Below are 27538 nucleotides of genomic sequence, written 5' to 3'. Positions count from 1 at the left end.
GGGGTGCGTACGTTGCGCGGTGTAAAATTTTAAGAGATTTTTTTTTCCGCGGCTACTTCTAAACAAGTTGCAGTTTCGCCCGAAAGGTGAGCCATAGATTGCGATAGCAAATGCGTAGACAGCTATATGAAATGAGAATAGTAGTTTTATTGGCCGTTTAAACTTGCAAACATTCACTAACAATGTAAGTGGTTTCGCGTGCACAGGCGAACATGAACACATCACACTCAATGACCGTGGACACTCGCTGTCAAAATGCTGTCATGAGCAAGCGCGGCAGCAACAGCGAGCGAAGTGACCTTTGTGCCATGTATTGCTTCAACGCAAACTGAGTGGCGAGAACGGAACAGGCACAAAGGTATAAGCTGCTGTCGCACCTAGACTAAGCCCCTGATGCAGATCGCTTTCAAGATAGGGCACGCCTGGCCGCACAGTGCGCAGTTGCTGCGCCACACCGCTCCCCCCCTTCCCTCCCCCCTGGGGCCATGTGCGCAATGGAATTGCGTCTCCTCCCTCGAACGCGGGAGATTGAGCCGCAATCATCGGCGCTGATGGCAAAAATGCGCCTAGAGTGATATGATTGCAATTGCAATAAATATAGGAGAGACACGGTATGATTCCGTGTCGATACAGCATCCGATACAATCGTACCTGCCGGACGCCATATCGGACACCGAATCCTACTGTGTCTCTCCTACTTCACAGCAGGGTTCGTTCATTATGTGAGGAAAAGAAAAACACACTTCTTGATTGGAAAAGCGAGGGGTGCGTTCATTACGCTAGTGCATTCATTATGCGAGTAAATACGGTCCATGTTGTTCTACGGACAAGAGGTTAAGAAAAGTTAAATGCTTCGTTATATTAAAGTTCATTATATCGAGGTTTAACTGTAATTGCTTCACTGCTTACTTCATGGACACAAAGCTACCAGTATGTTGGACACTATGCTATTGCCTGAACCTTGCACAGCTCTGCACTCCCAGATGCCGATTCCTTCACTGACCATGCTTTTCTAAAATAGCTTGACAGCTTGTGTGGCTGCATATGCAGTATCGACAAAGCTATCACGCCTGCTGTTGACTTCTGTCACAGAGAAGTAATTTATAGCGGTGCTCTGAAAAACTCCTATGCTGCTACTGTGGCCCTTATGGGATTATGCAACGCCTAAATGACATCAACCATAATGTCATTCCAGTAGACTCTCCATGGCATTCATGGCATAAGCCTGTGTTCAAAATCATGCATGACATTCATATGAAGCCTTACTTCCCTGCCCTGTCACGCATGTCAAGAACATCCGATGGGCCAACTGCCCTATCTTGGCTGCTAGTTAGTGTGGTCTGGTTAACTGTCACCAATACCCTTCCTGCCATGTGTGAACACACGATGACGTCATGGTAGTGGTTCTGCACAGCAGCAGGGTGTCTCATCTTGAGCACCATGTATGTGCAGCGCCGGTAATGCCACTGCCGGCGTTTCTCATTGCACCAGCGTTGAGACACGCGTGACCTCTTTGTCACCTTTACTTGGGAGTGCGGAGAGTTGTGAGCATGCGCTACTCACGATGGAGGAGAGACACGACCGGCGGCATGGCAAACGAGGATTTAATACGTACAGGAACGATGAACGCACGCAATACACAACACTGAAACTGAAACTCAAACTAACGGCACGCAAAACTAAAACTATGATTTAACAAAAATCTTCACTTGAACTTAAATAACAAACTCAGATTAAATAGCAGCTACTGAAAAAAGGACTATCTCAGTTCCGGAGCCTAGCTCCGCCTTAGAAGTCTCTAGGTCAGACCTAGCGCAGGTTCGTTAGAGTCTAGCCACCCTGCATCCGGCCTAGCTGCGTCGCAATCGGAAATATGGGCTTACAGATCGTCGCCGCGAAGTCCTTGTCGAACCTGCGTCGGGCTCGTCCGCAGCATTGAGGGTGCCGTAGGTGTCGGCACCTCGCGTTGTTTCTTTTGACGGTGGTGAGCTCGTCGGTATCTCGTCGGTGATGTGCCCGTTAGCGATGACGTTCGCCGTAGCTTAGGCCCACCTGCCTAGGCCTAGCGTCGGGACGCGTCGCAACTTCTTCAAGAGTGCCGACGTGGCGTCTCGAGGAGAATCAAACGTGCCGGTCTGCCGCAGAAGGGGGATCCTCTCTGGGGTGCCTGGTCCTGCCGTGAGAAGCTGCAGCCCGTCCAGGAACCTCGCCCGAACTTGCCGAGGTCGACGGCCACACCTTGGACGGCCAGCGTCGCGGACTCGGCCAGACCCCCAAGTCTCCCGTCGCCAGAGCATAGCTGGAGATGCGACCTTCCTGACCCGGTGCCACGTTGAAACTCCACGGACAGCGCCGTTCATCCCTCGACTATGCCTCGGTTCGTGCGCCTCGCGCGCTCGCGCCGTTCGGAACACCGGGCATCGCGTGCTCCTCTTCTTTTTCGCGCCACAGGCGGCCTCTTACATGTGACACTCTTCTGGGGTGCTGTTCACGCTATGCAGCAGAAGTGGTCTTCCACGCTGCACGCATCACTTCCGCATACTGTTAAAACACCGTGTGAAGAGCTAAAATGCTACGCTGAGCCTTGCTATCGCTCTCAATGCTTCACCTTCCAGCAAAACTGCCAATTTTTTCTTCAGGCTTTCTTTTTGAGAAATTTGTACAGGTTTCCTTTGTAGCTTTGTGCTACCATCGTGTGAATGACAATCTTCCCTTTCATAAAACTGACAGGTGAACATAAAATGCAGGTGCTTACAGTGCATATAATTTCTGCCCATTTATTTTTTTCTTCTCACAGCTTAAAGCCTCAAAAGATGAGGAGTACTTGGAAGAACTTTTGGAGCAAGAACGACAGGAGTCTGAGCTGAGGTACGGCGTACAACTTGCATGTTGCGATATTGGTATCTAAATTACAGGAAACATAGTTGTCCACCTCTTGTCGTTACCTTCAACGCTTCAAAATTTAATTTGTCTGTCATGAACAAATGCTAGAGGTATGCCTGCCAAGTTTTATGATTTCAATCATAAAATGCTTGATTCATTAGGTTTGTTTAAGGTTGTTGTCATGACGGTGTTAATCTTACTTGTTTTGTTTAGGGACGCACTTAGAGCTGACGCAAGTGATTTCAAGAGAATAGAAACATGTATGACGCTTGTGGTGGCTAATTGTGTCGTGTTTAGATTTTCCTTTTTTTTTTTAATTACCAGCTTCTTTCCCACAGCATGGTTCTTCCCACCTGTTGTGTTGTTGCTGCATTGCAGTGATGGGATGCTGAAAAATTAGCATTATTTTCAAGTTTATTCTCCCGGTTACTGCACAGATTTCTTGTGTGTTGAGAAGCCCCACAAGAGCAAGAAGTGTGTGATGTTTAGCATTTACCACTGTGTCATTACCATTTTCTACACTGGACAATCTGGCAACGAAAAGTTTCACTTATAGTATTTCTGTTCATCTGTTGTACATACCTACTGTTCCTTACAATTTTAGTGTATTTATGAATGAATAAAGCCAGAATTTTAGTGATGAAGCAGATTTTTTGTATATATTTTATTCAGTTTTTATTTAGCTTGTTTCAATTGAAGAGAAAAAATTGTTACCCGCCGCAGTAGCTGCGTTGTTTATATCGTCCCTTTGTTTTTTTGTGGTGGCTTAATGGCTATGGTGTGCGCTGCTAAGCACATGGTCGTGGGCCAGATTCTTGGTACGGTGGCTGCACTTGATGAGGGAAAAATGCAAAAACGCTTGTGTACTTAGACTTAGGTGCACATTTATCAGAATGTGGTTTTGGCATGTAAAACCGGCATTTTTTTTTAGAGTTGGCAACTCGAAGTGAATGAAATACGAAAATGTACTAGTGTCTCTGGCTGAGTTAGTCTAATAGTGTAATGTATGTTTAAAGCAGCCACTAATTCAGCCATCACTTCATTACATCTTTCTTTCGACACCAGATCCTCAGTGACGTATTTCATTTGTATTCAAAATCTCAAATATTCACACATCATTAACCAATACATATAATTTCCTCATGCACTGCAGTCCATATGTGCATGTGCTTGCTGCCATCCCATCTGATACTTGACACATTGTGCTATTGTTGCTTAGTGGTGTTGCATATTAATTGACAAGTTTGGATATTTTATTGAGCAAGTGTAGTAGTTTTTTTTTTTCTTGGGGTTTTACGTGCCAAAACCACAATCTGATTATGAGGCACGCCGTAGTAGGGGAACTCTGGATTAATTTTGACCACCTGGGGTTTTTTTAACGTGCGCCCAATGCACGGGACACTGGTGTTTTTGCATTTTGCCCCTATCAAAATGCAGCCACCGCGGCCAGGATTTGATACCGCGACCTCGTGCTTAGCACCGCAACACCATAGCCGCTAAGCCACCCCAGCATGTCAAGTGTACTTTGTTGAGCACATAATCACTGTCGTCTGTGTCCAGTGGTGTTGCCCGCTGTGTGCAAGTTGGTCACTGTGATCTAAAAACAATGGTGTTGCTTGTAGGTATATTTTCTGTGCTAAGCTTGTTGCTGCTTGTGTGTTGCATCTAAAGGTAAATCAGCTTAAAGTGCTTGTGTATCTCTGCAAAGGCATGTGCTCAGGGCAAGCTGGCAACTGACAGTGCCAGCACAGATTCAGCATGCATAATGAGCATAACTGGTAGTGTAGATTCAGTAATATAGCAAGAAAAAAAAATCATTGCTGTGCCACAGAATTTCAGTGGATGCTTGCATGTCACTAAAGGTCTCTGAAATCTCTGTGCATGCTTTGGTGAAGGTAGTCACAGAGCACATACTGCAGGCATGAGTAATGGCCAACATTTTATTGCATCACTTGTCTAGCTCACTTGCCAATGCAGCTCTTAAAATAACTTCTGCCGCATACTGCACCTCGAGCATGTGCCCAGTGATGCTACCGCTGTGCCAATTGTGCCGAGAGGCAAACCCTGCTACATCCTGCTACGTTTCAGCAATATACAGTGTGTCTGTAAAGTCATGGTGCACTTTTGACCGGTCACAGGAAATCAACGAAACAAGATAGAAATGTGAAATCTTCACCAAATAAAAGGAAAACTCTCCAAGTTTCATACCTGTTTAGTGCAGTTCGATCTGGCCTCCATTTGTTGCCCTACACACATCTAAACGATATTCAACTTCTTCCACGGTTAAGGACGTCTGGTGTGACAGAGTAAATAACGTCTGTGATTCTTTGTTTTAAATGATTAATGTCATTGATACGTTCATTGCACACGTGTTGCTTCACATAACCCCACAAGTAAAAGTCTAATGGCGTCAAATCCGGGGATCGTGGTGGCCATGGCTTGACAGCACCCCTGCCAATCCACTGCTGGGGGAATGTTCTATCCAGAAACTCGCGAACAATGCTGGCGTAGTGTGGAGGAGCGCCGTTATGTTGAAAGATGACACCATCTGGAAATTGTGGCACTGCATGCAATTCCAATATGTCAAGGTAGTTTGATATTGCAGTCTGCTCTGCAAAGAAAAATGGGCCTATCACTTTATCATGCATCAGGCCACACTACACGTTCACTTTAGGGGTGTTACGTTCGTACTCAACGTGGGCACGAGGATTTTCAGTAGCCCATATTCGGACATTATGGCGATGAGCATGTCCACAGACATGGAATGTCGCCTCATCGCTAAACACAATCTTCTGCAGAAATCGTTCATCATTGTTGATCTCATAAAACATCTAGCAAACACGGATCGTTAGGGTCTATCCGCCGATTTGATAACATGCAACAGCTGCAATTTGTAACCCGAAAAACATAGATGTTTCTTTAACACCTTATGAACTGTAGTCTTTCTTAGGTGTACAGTGGAATCTCGATGATACGATCACGGCTAATGCGAATTTCCGGATGATACGAATTTTTCTGAGGTCCCGGCCGAGCCCCATTACTTTGCAACGTGCTAGAGAACGGTTGTTACGAATTGATTTTCGACCGGCGGCCGCGCCTCCCCCTGTGCGGCCGCCGCAACAAGCGAAGGTTCGTGCGGTCTATCGCTTCAACGGAAACAGAGCGGCGTAAGCACAGCGCATACAAAGGTCAGAGCCGTGTGGAGATCGCTTTCAAGATACGGTGCGCGCGACAACACCGACAGCTGGCACAGGCACCGCCACCGCCCCCCCTCCCTCTCTCTCTCTCCCGCGCTACCTTCCCGCTTTGCTCCTTTCGCGTGGGGAGATTGCGTCGCCAGTTACCCTTGCGCTCGGTTGCAAGATAGTAGTAGTGATTTTATTGAAGAAAAAAATGACACTTATTTCTGCTGCCCAATAGGGAAGGGAGTACGGCGCAGCGTCAAGGTTGCAGGATACGCATTTGGCGCCGCAGCACTGCGTCGCCCTCCCTCCCTCCCATACCTCCACGGCCTTTCGCGCAACGGAAGTCGCGTTTGCTCTCCGCTATGCGTTCGCTGTCCGTGAAGGCGCGCGTCCCCTGCGCACTTTCACTCGCACATACGGCGCGCGGTGACGACTTTATTGCCCTTGGACTCGTGTTTCACGTCTCATGCTCTTCCTCCGCATCGCCCTCGTTGATCTCCTCTCCCATCGGTGGGCGCACCTCATGCTCTCTACCGCCCTTGTCGGCGAGATTTTCCCGCGGAAGCAGCAATTTCATCTCACGCGGCTGCACTGTAAGCGGTATGCGTATACATGGAGTTCTATGGGAGGGTAAACGGGAGTCGGAAAAGGCCGCGTTGTAGCCAGTTCTGCACTATAAACGGTTACGTTATAAGTGGTCTATACTGTAAATGCGTCTATACTGTAAAAAGTTAGTTCACCTCTCCACTCTTTAATTTAGCTAGTTTTAATTGTGTTTCGATGATACGAAATTCGGCTAATACGAATTTTTTTCGTGACCCCGTGAGATTCGTATCATTGAGATTCCACTGTAATTGTTGAGCACACGCACATACAGATTTTTTAGGGCTCCTTAGGTAGCTCTCCCGTATAGCCTCTACAGACTCGTCACTTACCGATGGCCTGCCAGAAAGGGGTTTGTCCAACAAACTGAGGGTATCCTTCAACTGCTTATCCCACCGATTAATGTTATTCCTATGTGGTGGCGCTTCATTTTATACGCAATACTCATGTTGCACTTTGGTCACGGATTCGAATTTAGCGAGCCACAGAACACACAGAAATTTTGCTCTATATCGTCCACATCTTGACTGGCGTGGGCATGGGCTGATCCGCTGCTGCGCAGTTCGTGGTGCTGCATCATCACCTGTGTGCGCACACCCTTGCACATCATACTACGGAAACTTTGAGAGTTTTCCTCTTATTTGGTGAAGATTTCACATTTCTATCTTGTTTTGTTGCTATCCTATGACTGGTCAAAAGTGCACCATGACTTTACGGACACACTGTATGAGAAATCTGTGCCCGGTCTACACTGAAAGGGTTGCTTGCGCTTTCAAAAATGGAAGTGAGTCCTCAAGCACCGTTTTACTGCAGCATCAAAAGTGGCATGGTGTGGCCCAGCGGCTGCTTTAGCTCCGCGGTGGAATGAGTCGAGCCTCTCCAATTAAGCTTGGATCGTACTGCTGTTTCTTCCATGGGATGTTGTCTATATTCAATACTTTCCACAACGACACGTGTGAGTTGCTTAGGCAGTGGTACAGCCTCGCTTTTCAGGTGGCAGCGAGCAATCGTGCTGACGCTGAGCCAAACCTCGCGCTCCTCTCCTGTATGACCAATGTAAAACGGTGACCGAAGTTACGTAGGCTGCTCACTCTATTTTTTAAAGATAACGCACACATTGGCGCAGACATGGAGGCCATGAACAATTTTACCGCTGTTTAATTTGCCACCTATCCCCCACTTTTCTTGGTGTGGCGATTTCACGGCGTATGGCTGCTACTAAGACTTTGGTCGACTCGGCACCAAACAGCACCTTTGGCTGCTGGATACTGACAAAGCACCGCTAGTTAAGCCTTGCTGTATCGTACGGCCGTGACGAAAATTCACTGCCAGCTGACGTGGTGGCGGACTACAGGTCACCACAGCAAGGTAGCCTCCAATACTTTCGGACCAGTAAACCGCTTTGGTGATTGAGCATTGCCATGGAAGCATCATGTAAGAAGAAAAAGAGACAGGCATGTTCAAATATGTGTGCACATGTATTAATGTTTTTGTCAAGAACAAGTGATATCAAGGGTGTATTATGCAGTATATTGCATCTTGTTGTATATTGTTTCATTTTGCTTGTTACAATGTGAAAGAGGCAAAACAGTTATGAAAATGTTTGCTAAAGGCTTTGCTTTCCAGCCACAGTGGCATGGTACAGTATAGACCACTTATAACGTAACCGCTTATAGTGCAGGACCGGATATAGTACGGTCTTTTCAGACTCCCGTTAATTTTCCCATAGCACTCCATGTATACGCATACCGCTTACAATGCAGCCGCGTGAGACGAAATACCGGTTATAATACGGCTTCCGCGGAAAAATCTCGCTGACAAGGGCGGCAGCGAGCACGCTTCTCAATGAGGTGCATGCTCCCGGCCGGCGAATGCATTATTCAATGCAATAAAACTCTCGTTAATTCGCACTTATTTGGCCGCACATCGGTTAATTCGGACTACTTTCGGAGCTTTCTGAGGAGCGCCACATATGTGCGACGCAAAAGAGCAAGAACGGCGCTAGCGTCCAATCGAAACGAAGCGACGGAGTCCGCATCGCCCCAGCCATCAGTTGAAATCGTACGTGAATGACAGCAATGCGGGAACGCTTCGAGCCTATTTGTGTCTTTAAAGCCTGTATTCTTGCGTTTACCGCCGCGCGTAACACCGCGTTGGCCGCGGGCTTTCGTAACTGCGTAGTCATCCACGATCGCGTTGATAGCGGCTGCGGTTTTCTCTGCAGTGGTTGCGGCGAACAGTAGTTTCGTTTTTACTCGGTACGCGCGTCGGCCGCATGCCTAAAAAACTGCGTAGTTGCCATCGATGATCGCATGGATAGCGACCGCGGTTTCGACGGTCAGTTGTTGCAGCGACTGGACGACTTGGTGCTTGCGTCAGGCGCGTGCCTTCAGCACCGCAATGTCGCCATTCATAATCGCGACGACTCGGTGCGTGCGTCAGGCGCATGCCTTCAGCACCGCAAAGTCGCCGTTCATAATCGCGTCGATAGCGGTCACGGTTTTTTCCGCAGCGGTTGCGGCAAACAGTTGTTTCGTTTTGACTCGGTGCAAAGCTGTCGAGCTTGAAGAGCACCGACTATATCGCGATGTGCGCGCGATATTACAAAATGTGTCTACATGCTTGGTCTACATGTTTTGCATACATGCAGGGCTTGAAAATCGTTGTTTTGGTTATAGTGCGGTACCGCTTATAGTGCAGATATTCGCGACTCCGGCGACTTACGTTATAAGCGGTCTACGCTGTATCTAGGAATACTGAAGATAATATAAAACTGGTCTCGATTACTTGGCATTTAAATACACATGCTAAAGCTCTGGCCCATAGCTTTGCCTTTGCTGCGTGGCCACCCAAAGTTGCCCGTGAGTATGGTGTCTGTAACATTCTAAGGTTATTGTAAAATATGAAAGATGGCCACTTGGAACCTCATGTCGTCACTCGGCCCACTAGGCTACAAATCAACCTGTTATGCTTACAAGTGTCACAACTAGGGCTGAGCTCATCTACCACTTTTTAGGAGAAACGCATATACAGTATAGACCACTTATAACGTAACCGCTTTTAGTGCAGGACCGGATATAGTGCGGTCTTTTCACACTCGCGTTAATTTTCCCATAGCACTCCATGTGTACACGTATCGCTTATAGTGCAGTTGCGGGAAACGAAATACCGGTTACAGTGCGGCTGCCTGGGAGTACGGAAGTCAGCGGAGACGGCGAACGCTCCCCTCAAACGGGCGCCCCAAGGAGTGCTCGAGGAAGAGAGACGAAGTGGAGGAGAAGGGCACGTGGTGCGAACGAACAGCCAGAGAGGCTGAAACCAGAATCTTGAGTACGAGTCGTGAATTATCACGGCGTGCATCGAGCGAGGGCCACGAAACTCGCTCGTTTCACGATAACAGCAGTAAACGAAACTTCAGGGAGCGGGCGGCGCCGGCACGGCACGGCGAAGGGCGCACGCGGAAACCGTGGAATGTGAGGGAGGAGGGCGGCAGGGAAGCGGATTTCGCCTCGACAACTCCGCCGCTTCGGTGGCTCCCCTCGCCCTCCCTCGTAGTTCCCTCACTTTCGACTGTGACCGTGCAATCAGGCATTGACCGTGCGGCGCCGCTCCAGCCGGCCCGGCGCCAGCTAAGTTTCGTATTCTGCCGTTATCGGGAAGCGGGCATTTGCCGGCGTGGGGCAGTTTCGTTGGCCGGCCTGTGACAGCGCCTCTGCTTCCGTCTGCGCCGTAGCTGCAGCGTGCAAGGTCAACACGTGACTAGAAAGTAAAGGAAGCATAAAGGAGAAAGAAAGGTTCACTGCCATTTTCTACACGTGGCTACAGTAGCGCGGCTGAGACGTTGGCACGTACATGCATGTTCCAGCGCATTGCAGAAACGGCGACCTTGCCATTTGAGAGAGGAGAGGGTGAAATTTCCGCCGCATTTTTTTTTCTCTTTTTTTTTTCTTTTTTTTTTGTTCACGCGCGACATTGAGGGGTCTCTCCTAAGCTTTTACTGGCGGTGCCGGAGTAATGGCGGTGCCAGAGCAATGCCAGTCGGAGGCACCGTCTTGTGATTTGGTTCGAATTAACGAGATTTGACTGCAAATTGAATGCAAACGTTCTAGCCACATTGCTCGACTGTCGCGTACGCGTGGCGGCTCGGTGCACATGTTTTGCATATGTGCGGGCCTTGAAAGTTGTTGCTTGGGTTATAGTGCAGTACCGCTTATAGTACGGATATTCGCGACTCCGGCGACTTACGTTATAAGCGGTCTACACTGTACTGCGAGAAGTTTTGGAATGCAGAAGGCACAAAAGGCAAGATATCCTGACTCTCAGCTTTCATTCGGAGCTCAACGTGCTCACTATGCACAGCCTGACACAGAAGTGCAGAGTGATGAACAAATATTTAATCCAAGCTGCATGCCCATGTAGTGAGGCAGTACAGTGATTATTTTTTTTTCCACAAATACTGTGGTTTAGTAACTTCTTTGAGCATATGTATTGCTTTGCGAATTCGTGAATTCGCGCGTGATTTTGCACGAGTGTGCAACTGTTTACTTGGATGTCCACAGACGTGACCAGCTGGCAGAAGTGGAGAAAGCAGCACAGCGTGAGAAGCTAAAGCAGAAGGAGTCGCTTATCGATGACCTCATGTTCTCGGATTTGCCAGCCAACAAGATCCTAGCTAGTCACGGAGACAAGCTGCGACAGGTGGCAGGTCCAAAGCCACTACCTCCAAAGCCAGTCACCGCTGAGTTCTCCACTGGCATAAAGTTCCGGCATAAGGAGGCTTTCCTTCCCATACCAAAGGTCTCTCTTTTACTGTTCATTTTTTACGCCCCTATGATTCTTTACTATAACGCTAATGTTTGTGCCTTTGTGGATTGCAACCACTTCTTATCGAAGTGGAAAAAGGCATTTGACATTAAAATAGGCAATTTCAGAATTACTTTGCCGCAAAAACTACTTCAGTGCATTCAACAGAAGCAGAATTATTGGCTATCAAATACGTTCTTTGCGGTGCTTCCGCTCCTTTTTCAATGCCTTGCACTTCTAAGGCTACGGTGGAGCCAGGCGTGCCGACAACACTCCGCCTACTGAACGTCACTGTGGCGTGCAGTTCAAATTTGATTTAGGATGTTAACGTAGACGCCACTACTTCCGGTTTTGGCGCCTACGACGTACCAAATGTAAGCCAAATGCAGTTGTCCTCACGAGTCGCAGTGCGCTTAGCCAGGGTACGCGTTGTAACACCCCGTGGCGGCCACGGTATCTATGCTATGTAGCAGACCGCAGCTACATGCAACTGTAGATATGCACAGCGTTTGCTTTGTACACGACAGGGCTCGATGCGTGCTTGTACTCATATGCACCAGTCTGACCATGCTACGTCCTTCGCCAGCTTGACTGGCATATAGGAGCCACATCCAACTTTCGCATTCTTGAAGCGCTATCAGTAAGTCTGCTAAGGATTCTAACCAGGAGTGAGCGCACTCTTGCAAGCGTGCGTGTGGTCTGACCTTAAGTTTTGCATAGTTCTAGGCTAGTTGAACGTTGAGAACTAGTCGAAATTAGCGAGACCCCACTGCTACAACACTGATAAGGAGGGTGGCCAAAGTTTAACTCCTACGCAGGCGGCTGCCGCTAAGTGTAAGCAGACAATAGTCGGCTTCTTCTGGAAGTGCATGCAGTGGAACCCTGTTGATATGATCTTCACGGGAGCCGGAAAATTAACCGTATCATCAAGAAATCAGTGTCATCCAACGTATTATGCAACCAAATCCTATTATCGGGGTAACAAAAAAAAAACGTATTATGCAGAATTGTATCAACGAGGTTCCACTGTAATTATTATCAAAATTCGAAAGCACATTTTTGCTTACTTCAGCCTGTTTATTAAACTTCGTCAATAATTATACACAGTAATAGTAGGAAGAAGCGCACTGATCAAAACACCCTTCTTGATTGACGTCAGCTACTGGCCTATAGCACCTGCATATGGGAATCCGCCTTATTACGAAAAAACAGTGTCCAAAAAAAAGAGTGAGGAGCAGGCTTCTGTTGAAAAGAGGGCGTTTGAGAGAAGGGCGATTTCACACTCCGCTTGCGAGCTCCACGCACTGCGAATGACTGCAACACTTGGCTACGATGTTCACAACAGCGTATGCTATCCGCGGACTATATTATTTCACCAAGCCCGAGGGGTGGTTCAGGATCCCTTTAATACACCTGCGCATTATGAATGCTGTCTCGTCATGCTGTGATGCTCATTACAATCGCCGCCTCGTGGCACCTTTCGCTTTTGTTAGAGACTACTGTCATGTGAAATACTTGTGGGCATGTATGTGAACATACATGCACAAAAAAGGCCAGGGTTGTTTAACTGTAGATGTACGGAAAAGATCCTTTCAGAGTTAAGAAAATAAAACATAGTGACAGCACATCAAAGGTTAGTTCCCCACTTGTTACCGCAGTGGTAAATCTGGAAGCACATTTGTCACTTGATCCTATCTAGAATGTTGCATCGATGGCAGTGCCACCGGCAGAGCTGGAGAGCAATACTATTTGGTTGCTTACGGTACAACACTTGGAAACGTTCTTGGTGGGACCCTATATAGTTTTCTACCAAAATTGCTAGAGGGAACTCAGGCGCTCTGATTGTTACGCTGCCCTGGAAATGGTGGTTGTTATTAATACATGGATTTGTCTAATCTTTGTACTTGTGGCTTCAAGCGTTCTTGCGACATCATTTACTATCCTTTATCTTTCTAAATTTCCAAGCACTCACAGTATTTTAAACACAGCAAGGCAATTAGTTACTGCACACATACATAATCATTGCAAATTGTGGCAATTGTAACACAATATGTTGTTCAGCATCATGAGCTTGCAATGTCACAAAACCGCGTAAGTCAGAAGGACGAAGTTTAGGATTGTGCATGTACTAACTACCATTCCCATGCTTCCCACACCAGCGCCAGGGTTCCCTCTAGCAAGTTTTCTAGGAAACTGTATGAGACCCAAGGTTTCTACGAAAAATGCTTCCATAGCCATAAGATGGTGACTAAGTTGGACCATGTTATCTTTGTAGGTTGTTGAAGGCCCACTGTACAAGTACACTGCTACCACACTGGACCTTTGCGGGCCACCAGCCCCAAGCTTGGAGTCGCTTTCACCTTTAGGCTACACAAAGCATGTGCGGGCCACGGCGGAAGCCGAGGAGGCTGGAGGTTTTCTTGCGGGGCTAGCATGCCAGAGGGCGCTGCAAGATGCATTCTGTGGTCTCCATTTCAAGGTGGCTGACGAAGTTTCGTGACTGCTCGGTGTGCATCCCGCTGTCTTCATCTAGTGTATATGCACATTTTGTAAGATAATGAGCAATAAATTATTCCCTGTCATAAAAGCTTCGCTTGCACTATGCATGTTTGCATAGGTAAATTTCATCTCGCTAGTTTCACATGTTCTTCATACTACTTCGACGCTTCGTGCTAATGAATAAAAACGACCGCAGTTGTTATTGAAAGGGAAATAAAATATTCAACTGCAAATTATTAAAGTACACGTGCAGCTAGAGAGGTGTCAATGCATTGAGCAAGTAGGAAGGAATGTTGTACTCATGCATGGTTGTTGATTTTATTCTTTTTCTAAACATACTTTACAAAAGCCGGCAGATCCCACGCCCTGTGGGAATCGAAATTATGTAAACCAGTGTGCGGGGGAGCCCATCAAGTTAACGAAATGACCATGAGAGCACCAAGACGTAGGCAGCGTTTTCATGACCTACATGACACGCATGTCATCACATTCACCTCATGAATCCTCAGGAGTCCCTTTAGCAATGCCTACGAGACCTTAAGGTGAAAGCCTTAGCCATGCTTAGGAATATGACTTCAGCCATGGGCCTTTAGTCTTTTCCTTCACTTTGTACCACATCCGAACCCATTCCAGTGGTTATTGAGTGGTAATCTTTTTTCGATGAGTCATTGTCATTTTTGCTCAGTGATGGTCATCACTATGGCTTCTACCGTAATCCTTTAGTGTTTCCTTCACTTAGTACCCACGTCCGAACCCATTTCAGTGGATTTTGAGTGTTAATCTTCTTGCTGAGCAATTGTCATTTTTGCTGAGTCATGCTCATGACTGACTTCTACCACCATCCTTTAGGGTTTCCTTCACTTAGTACCCACGTCCGAACCCATTTCAGTGCTTTTTGAGTGTTAATCTCTTTTTGCTGAGTCATGCTCATGATAATGGCTTCTACCACCATCCTTTAGCGTTTCCTTCACTTAGTACCCACGTCAGAACCAATTTCAGTGGTTCTTGAGCCTTAATTTTTTGCTGAGTCATTGTTATTCTTGCTGAGTCATGATCACGACTATGGCTCTACCAACATTCAATCCCATTTCAGTGGTTCTTGCGCCTTACTTTTTTTTTTTGCTGAATTCTTGTCACTTTTGCTGAGTCATGCTCATGACTATGACTTCTACCATCATCCTTTAGTGTTTCCTTCACTTAGTAAAACCCACGTCCGAACCCATCTGCAGTGCTTTTTGAGTGTTAATCTTTTTTTCGCTGAGTATGCTGGCTTCTACACCATCCTTTAGTGTTCCTTCACTTAGTACCCATGTCAGAACCCATTTCAGTGGTTCTTGAGCCCTTAATTTTTTTGCTGAATTAGTCATTTTTGTGAGTCATGCTTCGCTGAGTCATGCTGGCTTCTACCACCATCCTTTAGTGTTTCCTTCACTTAGTACCCATGTCAGAACCCATTTCAGTGGTTCTTGAGCCTTAATTTTTTTGCTGAATTCTTGTTACTTTTGCTGAGTCATGCTCATGACTATGACTTCTACCATCATCCTTTAGTGTTTCCTTCACTTAGTAAACCCACGTCCGAACCCATTGCAGTGCTTTTTGAGTGTTAATCTTTTTTCGCTGAGTCATGCTGGCTTCTACCACCATCCTTTAGTGTTTCCTTCACTTAGTACCCATGTCAGAACCCATTTCAGTGGTTCTTCAGCCTTAATTTTTTTTGTTGCTGAAATATTGTCATTTTTGCTGAGTCATGCTCATGACTATGCCTTCTACCATCATCCTGTGTTTCCTTCACTTAGTACCAACGTCAGAACTAATTTCAGTGGTTTTTGAGTGTTAATATTTTTTGCTGAGTCATTGTCGTTTTTGCTGAGTCATGCTCATGTCTATGACATTTAGCATCATCGTTTAGTGTTGCCTTCACTAAGTACCCACGTCCGAACCCATTTCAGTGGTTTTTGAGTGTTAATGTTCGCTGGATCATTGTCATTTTAGGCAGCTGTTTTATGACCTACATATGACACGCATGTCATGACATTCATATCATGACCTGTCATTTATGTGCGTCATACACTGTTGTCATACTATGCCAATTTTGGTACCTACCAAGTTAACGAAACGACCATGAGAGCACCAAGATGTAGGCAGCTGTTTCGTAACACACATGCCATGATACAGTATAGACCACTTATAACATAACCGCTTATAGTGCAGGACCGGATATGCGGTCTTTTCAGACTCCCGTTAATTTTCCAATAGCACTTGATGTATACACATATCGCTTATAGTGCAGTTGCGGGAAACCGAATACCGGTTACAGTGCGGCTGCCTGGGAGTAGGGAACTCAGCGGAGACTGCGAACGCTCCCCTCAAATGGGCGCCCCAAGGGGTGCTCGAGGAAGAAAGAGAGACGAAGTGGAGGAGAAGGGCACGTGGTGCGAACGAACAGCCAGTGAGGCTGAAACCAGAATCTTGAGTGCGAGTCGTGAAATATCACGGCGCGCATAGCGAGCGAGGGCCACGAAATTGCCAACGCCTTCCAACGCTCGCTTCACGATAACGGCAGTAAACGAAACTTCAGGGAGCGGGCGGCGCCGGCACGGCACACGCAAAGGGCGCACGCGGAGACCGTGGAATGTGAGGGAGGAGGGCGGCAGGGAAGCGGATTTTGCCTCGGCAACTCTGCCGCTTCGGTGGCTCCTCTCGCCCTCCCTCGTAACTCTCTCACTTTCGACTGTCACCATGCGCGCCCGCCGCCGCACAGGCACTGCCGCTCCAGCCGGCCCGGCGCCAGCTCCCCGAAGTTTCGTTTTCTGCCGTTATCAGGAAGCGGGCGTTTGCCGGCGTGGGCAGTTACGTTGGCCGGCCTGGGATAGCGCCGCTGCTTCCCTCTGCGCCGTAGCCGCAGCGTGCAAGGTCAACACGTGACTAGAAAGTAGAGGAAGCATAAAGGAGAAAGAAGGGTTCACTGCCATTTTCTACGTGTGGCTACGGTAGCGTGGCTGAGACGTCGGCACGTACACGCATCTTCCGGCACAACGCAGAATCGGCGACCTTGCCATTCGAGAGAGGGTGAAATTTCCGCCGCGTTTTTTTTTTCTTTCTGTTTTTTTTTTTTGTTTTGTTCCCGCACCACATTGAGGGGTCTCTCCTAAGCTTTTACTCTATGGCGGCGCCGGAACAATGCCGGTCGGAGGCGCTGCCGCGTGAATTATTTCGAATTAACGAGATTCGACTGTAAATTGAATGCAAACGTTCTAGCCGCATTCCTCGACTGTCGCATACGCGTGGTGGCTCGGTGCACATGTTTTGCATATGTGCGGGCCTTGAAAATTGTTGCTTTGGTTATATAGTGCGGATATTCACGACTCCGGCGACTTTCGTTATAAGCGGTCTACACTGTATTCATGTCGTGACCTATCATTTATGTTCGTCATACACTCTTGTCATAGTGTGCCAATTTTGGTAAATACCAAGTTAACGATACGACCATGAGAGCACCAAGACGTAGGCGGCGGGATAGATAGATACTGTCAAAGTGGCAAATGTTCGCCAAGAAATGCTTTGCATTATCCCCTGCAGTAGATAGCACGATCCCACTCATTTGAAGAGGCAAGCATTACTGGTGTGAGAAATTGAAATTCGTTGTTAATTAACAACTATTAATAATTTCTGACAAATCACGTCTGGGCACATGGCAGCTTATGAATTGGACAGTCCACTTAAAACAAAATTTGAAGTTAGCATCAGTTTCGGCATAATCGTCATCAAAATTGTGGCAAAATGTGGTGTTGTTGCGCTTATGTTGTTTTACAAAATGCCTCAACTCTTTCCGTACCACACCCATTGGGCGTGGACATATTGCGCTATCGGACGTGAAAGAGGAGAAACTATATTTTTGTTTTCTAAGCACTTCGCTTTTTTCCCGCCAAGCGGTGATTTTTAAACGCGCTCCGAAATTTAGCGATCGTCAAAGCAAAACGAAAAATGTCCGGCTCCGGAAACAGCGCATGCGCTTCGGGAGATCGCAATTCCGCTGCCTCTGCGGCTGATCTCATCGATACATCGAATAGCCGCTCAGCGAGTCAGAGAACGCCGACTTTTCGTCGGACTTTGAGTCTGAAAGCGACGACGACGCAAACCAGCCCGGAACATCGGCGGCCACAGCCCGGCACGCCCAACTGTAGTGCTTGTAGTTAAATTTTTGTATCGATATACCTGTTCAATGGAAAAATGTGGATTTTTGCGGAGATAGTGTCTAATAGACAGCAATACATTTTGTACATCTCATAATTTTCGTAACTTTTTTTCTTGGCGGAAACGTGTCTTTACAAACTTTGTTCAGTTTTATTGCACAATCTTGATTTTAACACTTTATGTCTTATTTATGACATACATCTCGTTATTAAAACTTCTAAGCGTGAAAAGTGCATTCATTTTGCTTTCTGTTTATGCATTGCACTAAATGTTGAGTGCAGTAGTTCCTTCATAAAAAAACCATCTGCTGTAACATACAAAAAACACCTATTTTCTCCATGGTAAAGAAGAAGTTAAGCTGTGTAGGACAAATTTAACTGGAACACCGATACATTCCGTTGCCTAATTCGGGACTGCATATCTTGGGGATTCGATCACTTCTGTGAGATTTCGCATGATTAACATCCAACATGTTGTCACCTATGGGCAACAGCATTCTTGGCACATTACCAAGCATGCTAGCTTTGCCATCCGCCAAGAATCCCTTGCCCATAGGCACCACTGAGCTCCTGCTAGTCAAGCGGTATCTCATAAAAGTGGTCGTATCCCCAAAAGTGAATGACCAAGAACACTGGTAAACATTGCTTTGAAAAGTTTTGCTGAAGTACAGCCAACTCATGAGAATTGAAGATTGCGATTCAGTGGCATCAATCTTGCAAAGTTTTGTCCAATATGTTCTCAGTGCATACTTAAGCCAATTAATTCAAACAAAGCTTTCAGTTAATGGGAACTTTGCTGCTTTCTGGGCAATGAAGATAAAAACAGCTGATGAGCAGACCTTTATAAGACATGAATAGTCAAAGCATGCCCATGTTTGACAGACCACCATGTACACAAACACACCATCGATACGTTCGCAAATTCGCAGCTATAATATCTAGACGTATGCAGGTGGAACATGACACTCGACACTTGTTCACTTCTGTACCTTGTTATTTCAGCATCGATGCGAACATGACATAAGCAGAAGCCATAAAACTGTCTTGTAGAAGGATGGTGAAACAGGCAATGTTGAAGTTATCCATCGCAAGCAATGCACAAGTGTACGAGGACAACTAAGGAAGAACGCAAAGGACAAGCACTGCTGTCCTGTGTGCATGTGTATTTACTATAACCTGCAATTATTTCTTGTACATTAATCAGCTTTCCAGATAATTAAAACTGCATATACAGTACGACGGCAAGGGGTGCTTACTAGAAAAATGAGCCTAAAGTAGAAAATTAGCACCTGCTCCTGCACACATTTCTTAACCAACTGTTAGGTGATTATTATATTCATTTTCATCAGTAATCAATACAAGTTGAAATGCACTTTTTTGCAGCTGCCTACTGTATCATTTTGTGAAAAGTAAGTATGTTATGCCCCAAAAGTGTCATTACACTTTTTACAATTACACCTTACAATTCGTAAGGAGAATAAAAACTTTTAGTATTGCATCAGAAAATGGTACCCAATTTGCACCCAGAATTCTTCAATAATGTAATGCCTGAAAATAAACAACACATTGTGCAAATCTGAATACGCAATTAAGCTGGAAAATGCAATGAAAAAAATAAATAGTAGACTTTCAGTAGACTTCCTTATGTTTGTGCAAGCACATTTTCCTCATTAAAATGAATGGCTGTCTTTTATTTTTATTAGACACTGTACCTGACAAGTCTTTCTTTAGCACAACCATTGAACATGGGTCACGGGTGACCCTTGAGTGATGCGCCAGATTTCAGGGCTCCTGGACGCCTTATGGACTTCCTGCACCATCTAGAACACAGTCTAAGAAGTACACTCCTGGGTGCCTACCATGTTGCCATTTTCAAATCCCATTTTTTCCAGGTTATCCCCGACTGCTTTTATCAGAATTTCTTAGCAGTCCGACACTGGTGGTGTACGCGCAATGAAAAAAATGTTGGTTAATAGCTTCCCTACCTACACCAGCCCATAATTTTCTACTACTACCATTAATATGTCAGTCAGTTGAAATAAACCATCAGATTTAACTGAATTGTGGTTCATACATGTTCACACCACCTGGCCAGGCTCACACCAAGAAAACCAGCAAAGGACACCATAATTCGCAGATTGCGTAGCTTCGGTTGAAACCATCACATCCTTCAGCCATACCTCTATGTTTGCCATAACCACTATAGGTACCAATATCCCTGATTTAAAGTAACCAAGGTGCAAATTTAGTTTTCTCCCAATTTTTCCAGAACTTGCGTTTCCTGAAAATTGCAGGGTTTCCCCGATAGTAGACTCCCTGGACTTTTGTTCTCTAAGTAATTTATCGCTTTTCTTTGTAGAGGCAATTTTGAACGAGCATGCAGAGGTGAGCACCTGGTGATTGCGAAGATGGCAAGCACTCTGGTAGCTGAGCTTTCACGAGAACAATGTAGGTCTCATGCTTCTGCTGCTTCCTAAGATGATTTTCTACATGCTACGGTACCAGTGAGTGCGAGGATGATGCCAGATCATGCGAGTTTAATACAGACAATATAGACCCGCAAAAGCAGTCCAGATGGTCAGCATCTGTTTAGTGCAGTGTTTCGCTTTCTGATTGTGGACAGCCAATTGGTTTCTTGTGCCGACAGATGTTGTAGGGGTGTTGACGATATTAATGGTCTTATTTACAATGCGTACTCGTGCAACCACATGTGGTTACGTGTGGTGTACTCATGCAACAGTATGCTATAACATGTGGTATCTTCTACCGTGAGCCCACCAGAGAGCAATTTTTTTGCACAATATTTGTGGCACCTACCAGAAAGAGACAGTTCCCACTAGGCAGAAAACATTTTCTAGCTCACATCCCTTATGATTAGAACACTGAAATATTCATGTGCGATAGGCAATTGAAGTGGGAACATTTTGTATATTTCAGAATATATTTTTATTTTATTTTTATGTTAACAATTCTGTAATGCAGTTAGACACAGCGCAGCACATTTAGACACAATGAACACCTGGCAATTTCCTAAAACTTTACTACCAACTATACATCCATTACAAGTGCTTTACGAAGACTGGACTGGGGCGTCATCATTGGCTGCACTTTCGTTGCCAGGATTTGCAGGATTGGCATGGCTTGCCAGAAGTTGGGATAACTTAGTCTGGTGGTGAGAAGTGATCTGGAGAGTCCTCGATGCCGCTGATGCGAGGATTGCACATGTCTGTCCTTGGAGGTACTCGATGTTCGGCACTGTGCTCAACCACTGCAGTTCTTCTCTACTGAGGAAACGTCCATGCACTATGCCAGCTGCGTGTGTTTCAAAACCAATTTGCAAAGCAACATTTAGAAATGCTGCTCACATCTTACAGAGCAGTATTTGTTTGTGCTAATCAGATGACGACATCACGGACGCTACATAAGTGCATTTGCAGCAGAAATCATGTTTAAGGAAGGATTGAATTTCCTACAATTTTTAATTCACAGTTTTCACGTATTAACATGCACTTTAAGATGACACTGAAAAGGAATAATAAAGTAAACAGCAGCTTGTCATGTGCTACTATAATCTCGTGTAAAGGGACACTACAGAGAAAAATAAGGTACATTACCAAAATCCTCCTAGCTTGGCAACCAGAAAGGACAGTAAAACGAAGGAAGGGAGGTGACGTCACTTTGAAATTACTACACCAGCTCACCATGATGTGGGATTTGATGGTGTCTGCATTGGGCCTAGTTTATTTCTTACCTTAGGACATTGTATTCTAAACGAGGCAAGAACTGAATTAAGCAAAACGATTACTGAACCACAACTGCCCAAGAACTTTAAAATTGTTTGAGATATCACTTTGAAATCTGTGATGTCACAATGACGTACTGGCACTGGAGTTCAGGCACGATAATCAAAAACTTAAACATTTACTTTCATTTATACTAATTGTAATCAACCTCTTATTGAAAAATTAACAAAAATACATGTAGTTTTAGAAGAACATTTTATAAGCCTAACTTAAGTGTTTCTCTTTAGTGTCCCTTTAAGAAGTGTAAATGACAGTTGCATGTTCACAGATAAGCAGAAAGCACTTGGCACAAATTTGTCTTTTGTTTTACTCGCAGCCACTGAAGGTAGTTCACAAGTGCTAATTCACGCAACTGTCGAAGTTGTCAGTAGCCTGCATCGCTTTTAACGGATATTGAATACTACATAGGTAGTTCAAATGATGAACTTGGGGAAACCACTTGCTTCCCCGAGAAAAGCATTAGCAAAATAACGCAAAACAATCACTGCATCTATAAGCAGCTGAAGAAAGGCATTTGTAAGGAAATACAGCAATCTAGCATGAAAAATCGCACACGAATAATCATCATCACAATCTATGTCCAATGCAGGACGAAGGCCTCTCTTAGTGATCCACATTTTGCGCCAGCTGACCCCATCTCATGCTGCAAATTTCCTAATTTCATCACACCACCTAATTTTCTGCCGTCCTCTAGTGCAATTCCCTTCTCTTGGCACCCAATCTTTAACTCTAATAGACCACGGGTTATCTGCCCTGTGCATTGCATGTCCTGCCCAACTTCATTTCTTCTTCTTAACGGCAACGAGAATATTGACTACCGCCATTTGCTCTCTAATGCACACCGTTGTCTTCCTGTATCTTAAGGTTATGCCTAACATTTTTTCCATCACTCATTGCATGGTCCTTCACTTCTCAAGCTTCTTTAAGTTTCTGCCTCATATGTTAGTATTGGCGCCAGATTACACACTTTTTCTTTCAAGGATAGCAGTAAGCTACCAATCATGACTTGGTAATACCTGCCGTATACCCTCCAACCCATTTTGATTTTTCTGTAACTTTCCTTCTCATGATCAGGGTCCCTCACAGGGGACACACAATTCATCCTGCTTTAATGTTGACCAAACTGGAAATAAAAATTTGTGGTCACCCAGTGAGCCACACTACGCTGAATGCCAATAGCACGCAATAAACTAGCACATGGAGAACTACCTACCGAGGAGTACAAACTGCGGCATCTTCTTTGTCAACTTGAAGAATGCTCGTACATCTGCTTCTGGGCTAAGGACGAGGGCATTTCGAGACAGTGTAAAAGGCATCGCAGATTCAAACTTGGTGCCTGTGATGGCGAGGCGTACTGTTTCATTGTTGTATGCTTTGAGGAAAAAGTTCTGAAATGATAAAACAAGACCTTCATACCATGCTTGCTGGCTCACAGTGCAGTTCATATGTACTAATTCACTCGACACAAAAAAGTGATTGTTATAAGCAGTCATGATTACGTTCAAGTCGAACTTGACACTGCCTTCCAGGAAAAACCAGTACATTCACATAAGGGCATCTCTTTCTCTCCATATTTTGACAAGGGGCAGCATCAAAAAGTGGACCTTTTAGGACATCTCAGTCCTCAAAGTTCCTTATGCTTGCTTTGAAAAGAAATTGTAGAAATGTAAAACCCTGATTATTTAGCTTTTAGGGACTACATAAACTTTGTGCTCAACTAAACAAAAAAAGTTGAAGAAAGTACTTTGCTGCATGGTAGATGACACCCTGCAACATACAGACAGTTCAAGTACACAGCACTTGGAGCTGCTTAAAATCATGCCTCAAACTGCAGGGCAGGCTCATGCGGCCATTAGCCACCTGACACAAGCCCTTGGTGGTGACACTTCATTTTAAAGTATTTCATTATTTTCTTCTTGTATACCCAATTTTCCTTGGGAAAAAATTTGATCACTGTATCTAATGGGTTGCGATGACTGCATTATTTGGCAGTCAATTTTCGCACATGGTCTTTGTGAGAGCTAACAACACAAAGGCAGATGACCGCTACAAACAATGCATTATAAGTGTGCTACATCACATCAACAATCAACGGCCTTTCTACAAAGAGTTGCATTCCAAAGATTATCACATTTTCCCGATGTTAAAGGGGCACTGAAACACGTTTTGAACATGGTAAGAAAACATTTGCAATCGGCAGATAATGTTTCCTGAATACGCGAGCCAAATATTATTCTCCTGCATTTAGCAGGGAGCCCATGAACTCGCATAAAAGATACTTGTTCTCTCCTGTAGCTCTGAAGGCTTCCTCTATTATGGCCTGCTTATGATATCACAGTCCTACACCGCAGCCCGTAGATGCCAGCCTTTATGCGATTGTTCACAATCATGACTTACTCTCCTCTGAAACATCGCACATGCATGCACACCGCTGCAATCTTCTAGCAAACAAGAAAACAGCAATTGTTAATGTGTTGTCTCCATCCTGTTCACTTCTTTATTTGCACTCTCGAATACTTTTGTCGATTGCCAACTTTGAGCGGTTACCATGAGTGCACTGTGAAAAAAAAAAAAAGGAAGGAATGCACAATAGGCAGAGCATTGCTAATCTGCACCACCCCAGCGGAGAGAAAACATTGTGTTGAGGGAGAATGGGGAAAGTAAACATTCCGCTCTTTATATTTGTTATAATTAGGTCATTTTCCAAAATTTTGATGATAACCGATTCACTGAAAGACACCACCCTCATTCCAGTGTGTTCTCATTTTTTAAAGAAAAGGTGCTGCATATCCCCTTTAATAATGTATATATATTTTTTACCACAAATTTGTGTAAAACAATTTTTTTATAGCATAATTCGCTTTAAGCGTAAGACGAAAAAGGAGGAAAATTGACATTGCCACATTGAGAGAAACGCATTAAAAACAATACAGCTAAGCAATCTTGTGCACATCTCCTGAGCACTATAAGCAAAAACAAATTTATTTTATCATTTTGCTTGTTAGTACGACTGGCTATCAATTTTTCAGCGATCCACAGAATTATGTCATTAGATGTATAACTATTAAACTACTACTATAAGTGCTTCACATTTTATTGCGATAGCAATTATATGAACACTACAGGCAAATTCTCCTCGTTGCCCTGGAGCTCTGCATATACAGGGTGTTTCAGCGAACACTTTCAAAAATTCTTAAAGGTTGCCTGTGGCAGATAGCACAATTGTAGTTCGTGAGCTGGTCTACTCGAAGAGGCGGACATTACTTGCACAAGAAATTGCAATGCATAATCGAATAATGAACAGAAATTCACTAATTAAGTATTTAACTAATTACCTGATGGCCCATATTGCAATTTACAAATTGTAGCCGTGGAGTTCACAAGGCGGATCCACTTGGAACGAATTCACGGGATGACACCAGTTTCGAGATATTCATTCTTGAACTTTGCGGTGAAATGCATTGGCGTTCCAGTTAGGTTTTCTACAAAACGTCGCTTTATGCATTGAAGCACAAAATTAACTGGAATGTCAATGCATTTCTCCGCAAAGTTCGGCAATTAATATTTCGAAACTGGTGTCATCCCGCGAATTCATTCCAAGTGGATCCGCCTTGCAAACTCCACGGCTACAACTTGTAAATTGCAATATGGGCCATCAGGTCATTAGTTAAAAACTTAATTAGTGAATTCTTAATTATATGATTATGCATTTCATCTTTTTGTGCATGTAATGTCCGCCTCTTCGAGTAGATCAGCTCATTAACTAGAATCAGGCTATCTGCCACAGGCAACCTTAAATAAATATTGAAAGTGTTCGCTGAAACACCCTGTATTTAGGTATATGTATGCTATATGCTTATCCATACCATATATGCGGGTCATTTTTCTACACTATTCAATGACTAAAGTTGCTCATGCCAGGTCTTACGTTATTGACAAAATTATTTTTCAGAATTTTGAAAATGCCAGCTCTGACTATAACATATTAAATGTGCAAAAAAATATCGAAGCTCAAACCTGAAAGTGGTGTAATATTACTGGCGCGGATCTTTACAGGCCGCGTAGTAGCACCTTTGCGATGTCATTACAGGCCCTACAAGGCATGTTGAAGCTTTTAAGGGTGCCAGAAGTTTAAGCGCCACACTAAACTTCGCTACTGCAGTTGGTGTTGCGAAACTGCCAATCATTTACTTTTTCCAACGCTGCCAGACAGGCTAAATGCGATAATTCAAGTGACGGCTATCGTTGAAGATTTAAATTATAATGATGCTTTAATTTATAGCATTCAGAAATATTTATGCCGCAGTGTTATGCGAGTTAAGTGACACATTATCAAAGGATTGCGCTGGGGAAACCGCTTTCCTATTTGCTGCTGGCTTCATTTGGTTGCATTACTCCGAAGTTCTCGTGGCAAAGCTTGAAACGTTCACGACAAAAAGAATCACGCTCACCTTCTTGAATAGCATGTTGTGTACTTTTATCCTGTCCTCCCTAGAGGACGCGTTTTCATGCATGAAGCAAATGAGCTTAGCTTCGTGCAGCTCATTTCGAAGAATGTTTGCTCTTATTCTATTGTACGGGTGGGGCTGAAAATAAAGGAGAAATAACAGACAAGCATCAACATTGTAGGCTCTGACTGTACTTTGAGGCAGCACACGTTTTCTCTAGCGAAAAGTACGCAACACAATAAATGTTAGCGTCATGAGGAAGAATTTACCAGATGGGACTAAGCAGTGTCGGTGCAAGCGCTGCATTTCACGAAAATTGAAATCAGACAACTTATGCGCTACGTCTTTGCTAAACAGGAGACCTTAGGAACTAACCTCTCTTTCCACGTCAATGCGCTTTGCCAGGTCACACATCTCCCAATCCGGCTCGGTGCGCCGCGGTATAATAGGCTTGCATGCTTCCAAAATCGCCTTCTTTTCAAAGTGGGGTTCCCTCGGATTTCGTCCACGAATGCGCCGGTACCTTACTTGACTTACCAGCGGGCACGCGATCCCTGCAAGGAAATCGTAGTCTGCATACAAGAAACCCGTCGTCGCAAACGACGGCAGTGTTCACACTCTATATAAATACTAGATGAGAGTGTGCGAATTATCTGACCGTAATTTCGCACGCGACAAGAGTGTGCTTGCGATTTGAGTGAAAATTTCTTACTTGGATTGAGCTTCACAACTGCTCTGAGCGCGGCCATCTTATTCTTGATGTTTATGCCGATGTGATGGACACACCTGTTTGGTGAGAAGCACTGAAGCGAAACCGAAACCGCACATTTTAGTTTTTGCTGGTGACCTAACATATAATCACGCTCATATGACGCACTGTAGAAATCGCGCTACTTCATTAATATTGCACGCGTCATTTGTAGCTTTCATTATTTGTGCGCGATACATTTAAATGAGTACATTTGATGTTCAATTCTGCGTACTATACCTACTTTGTCATTACTATGTTTTACTTTTGCGCGCATTATTGTTGTAATAATAAGAAGGCGACTAGCCATAACTTACTACCGTGCTTACTACATAGCCTTTAATCGCTTTAACCCCGCTAGATGGAAAGTTCT

General features: G+C 44.9%; 2 protein-coding genes across 3 annotated transcripts in view; one reads left to right on the top strand and one right to left on the bottom strand.

The window, feature by feature from the left end:
• Positions 1-14063, top strand: part of LOC119442372 (CDK-activating kinase assembly factor MAT1-like) — a 34694-nt gene extending 20631 nt beyond the window's left edge. For both annotated transcript variants that reach the window (XM_037707226.2, XM_037707227.2), the window contains exons 5-7: positions 2798-2868; positions 11231-11468; positions 13750-14063. In XM_037707226.2, coding sequence (XP_037563154.1) covers positions 2798-2868; positions 11231-11468; positions 13750-13974 — 534 coding nt within the window. In that variant the 3' untranslated portion in view covers positions 13975-14063. The remainder of the gene's footprint in view (positions 1-2797; positions 2869-11230; positions 11469-13749) is intronic.
• A 7123-nt stretch (positions 14064-21186) lies between these two features.
• On the bottom strand, positions 21187-27203 carry LOC119442371 (39S ribosomal protein L10, mitochondrial). The gene is made up of 5 exons (XM_037707225.2): positions 27130-27203; positions 26793-26971; positions 26421-26555; positions 23183-23357; positions 21187-21478 (listed from the first exon to the last, which is right to left on the bottom strand). The coding sequence occupies exons 1-5, from the start codon at positions 27164-27166 to the stop codon at positions 21237-21239; spliced, it is 768 nt and encodes a 255-aa protein (XP_037563153.1). The 5' UTR covers positions 27167-27203; the 3' UTR covers positions 21187-21236.
• Between the last annotated feature and the right edge of the window lie 335 nt (positions 27204-27538).

This window comes from Dermacentor silvarum, chromosome 2, assembly GCF_013339745.2.
Source record: "Dermacentor silvarum isolate Dsil-2018 chromosome 2, BIME_Dsil_1.4, whole genome shotgun sequence".
In the NCBI taxonomy this organism is placed as follows: domain Eukaryota; kingdom Metazoa; phylum Arthropoda; class Arachnida; order Ixodida; family Ixodidae; genus Dermacentor; species Dermacentor silvarum.
The sequence above is the reverse complement of the archived record's forward strand: the minus strand, read 5'-3'. Positions and strand labels throughout refer to the sequence as shown.

What these genes read in the sequence shown, in the direction of transcription:
- LOC119442371 (XM_037707225.2), bottom strand. Translation starts at nt 27,166, where the DNA reads ATGGCCGCGCTCAGAGCAGTTGTGAAGCTCAATCCAA. An exon ending in AGTTGTGAAGCTCAATCCAA is followed by an intron (nt 26,972 to 27,129) that starts GTAAGAAATTTT and finishes ATTTCCTTGCAG; the next exon opens with GGATCGCGTGCCCGCTGGTA. An exon ending in GCCGCAGTTTGTACTCCTCG is followed by an intron (nt 21,479 to 23,182) that starts GTAGGTAGTTCT and finishes AAACACACGCAG; the next exon opens with CTGGCATAGTGCATGGACGT.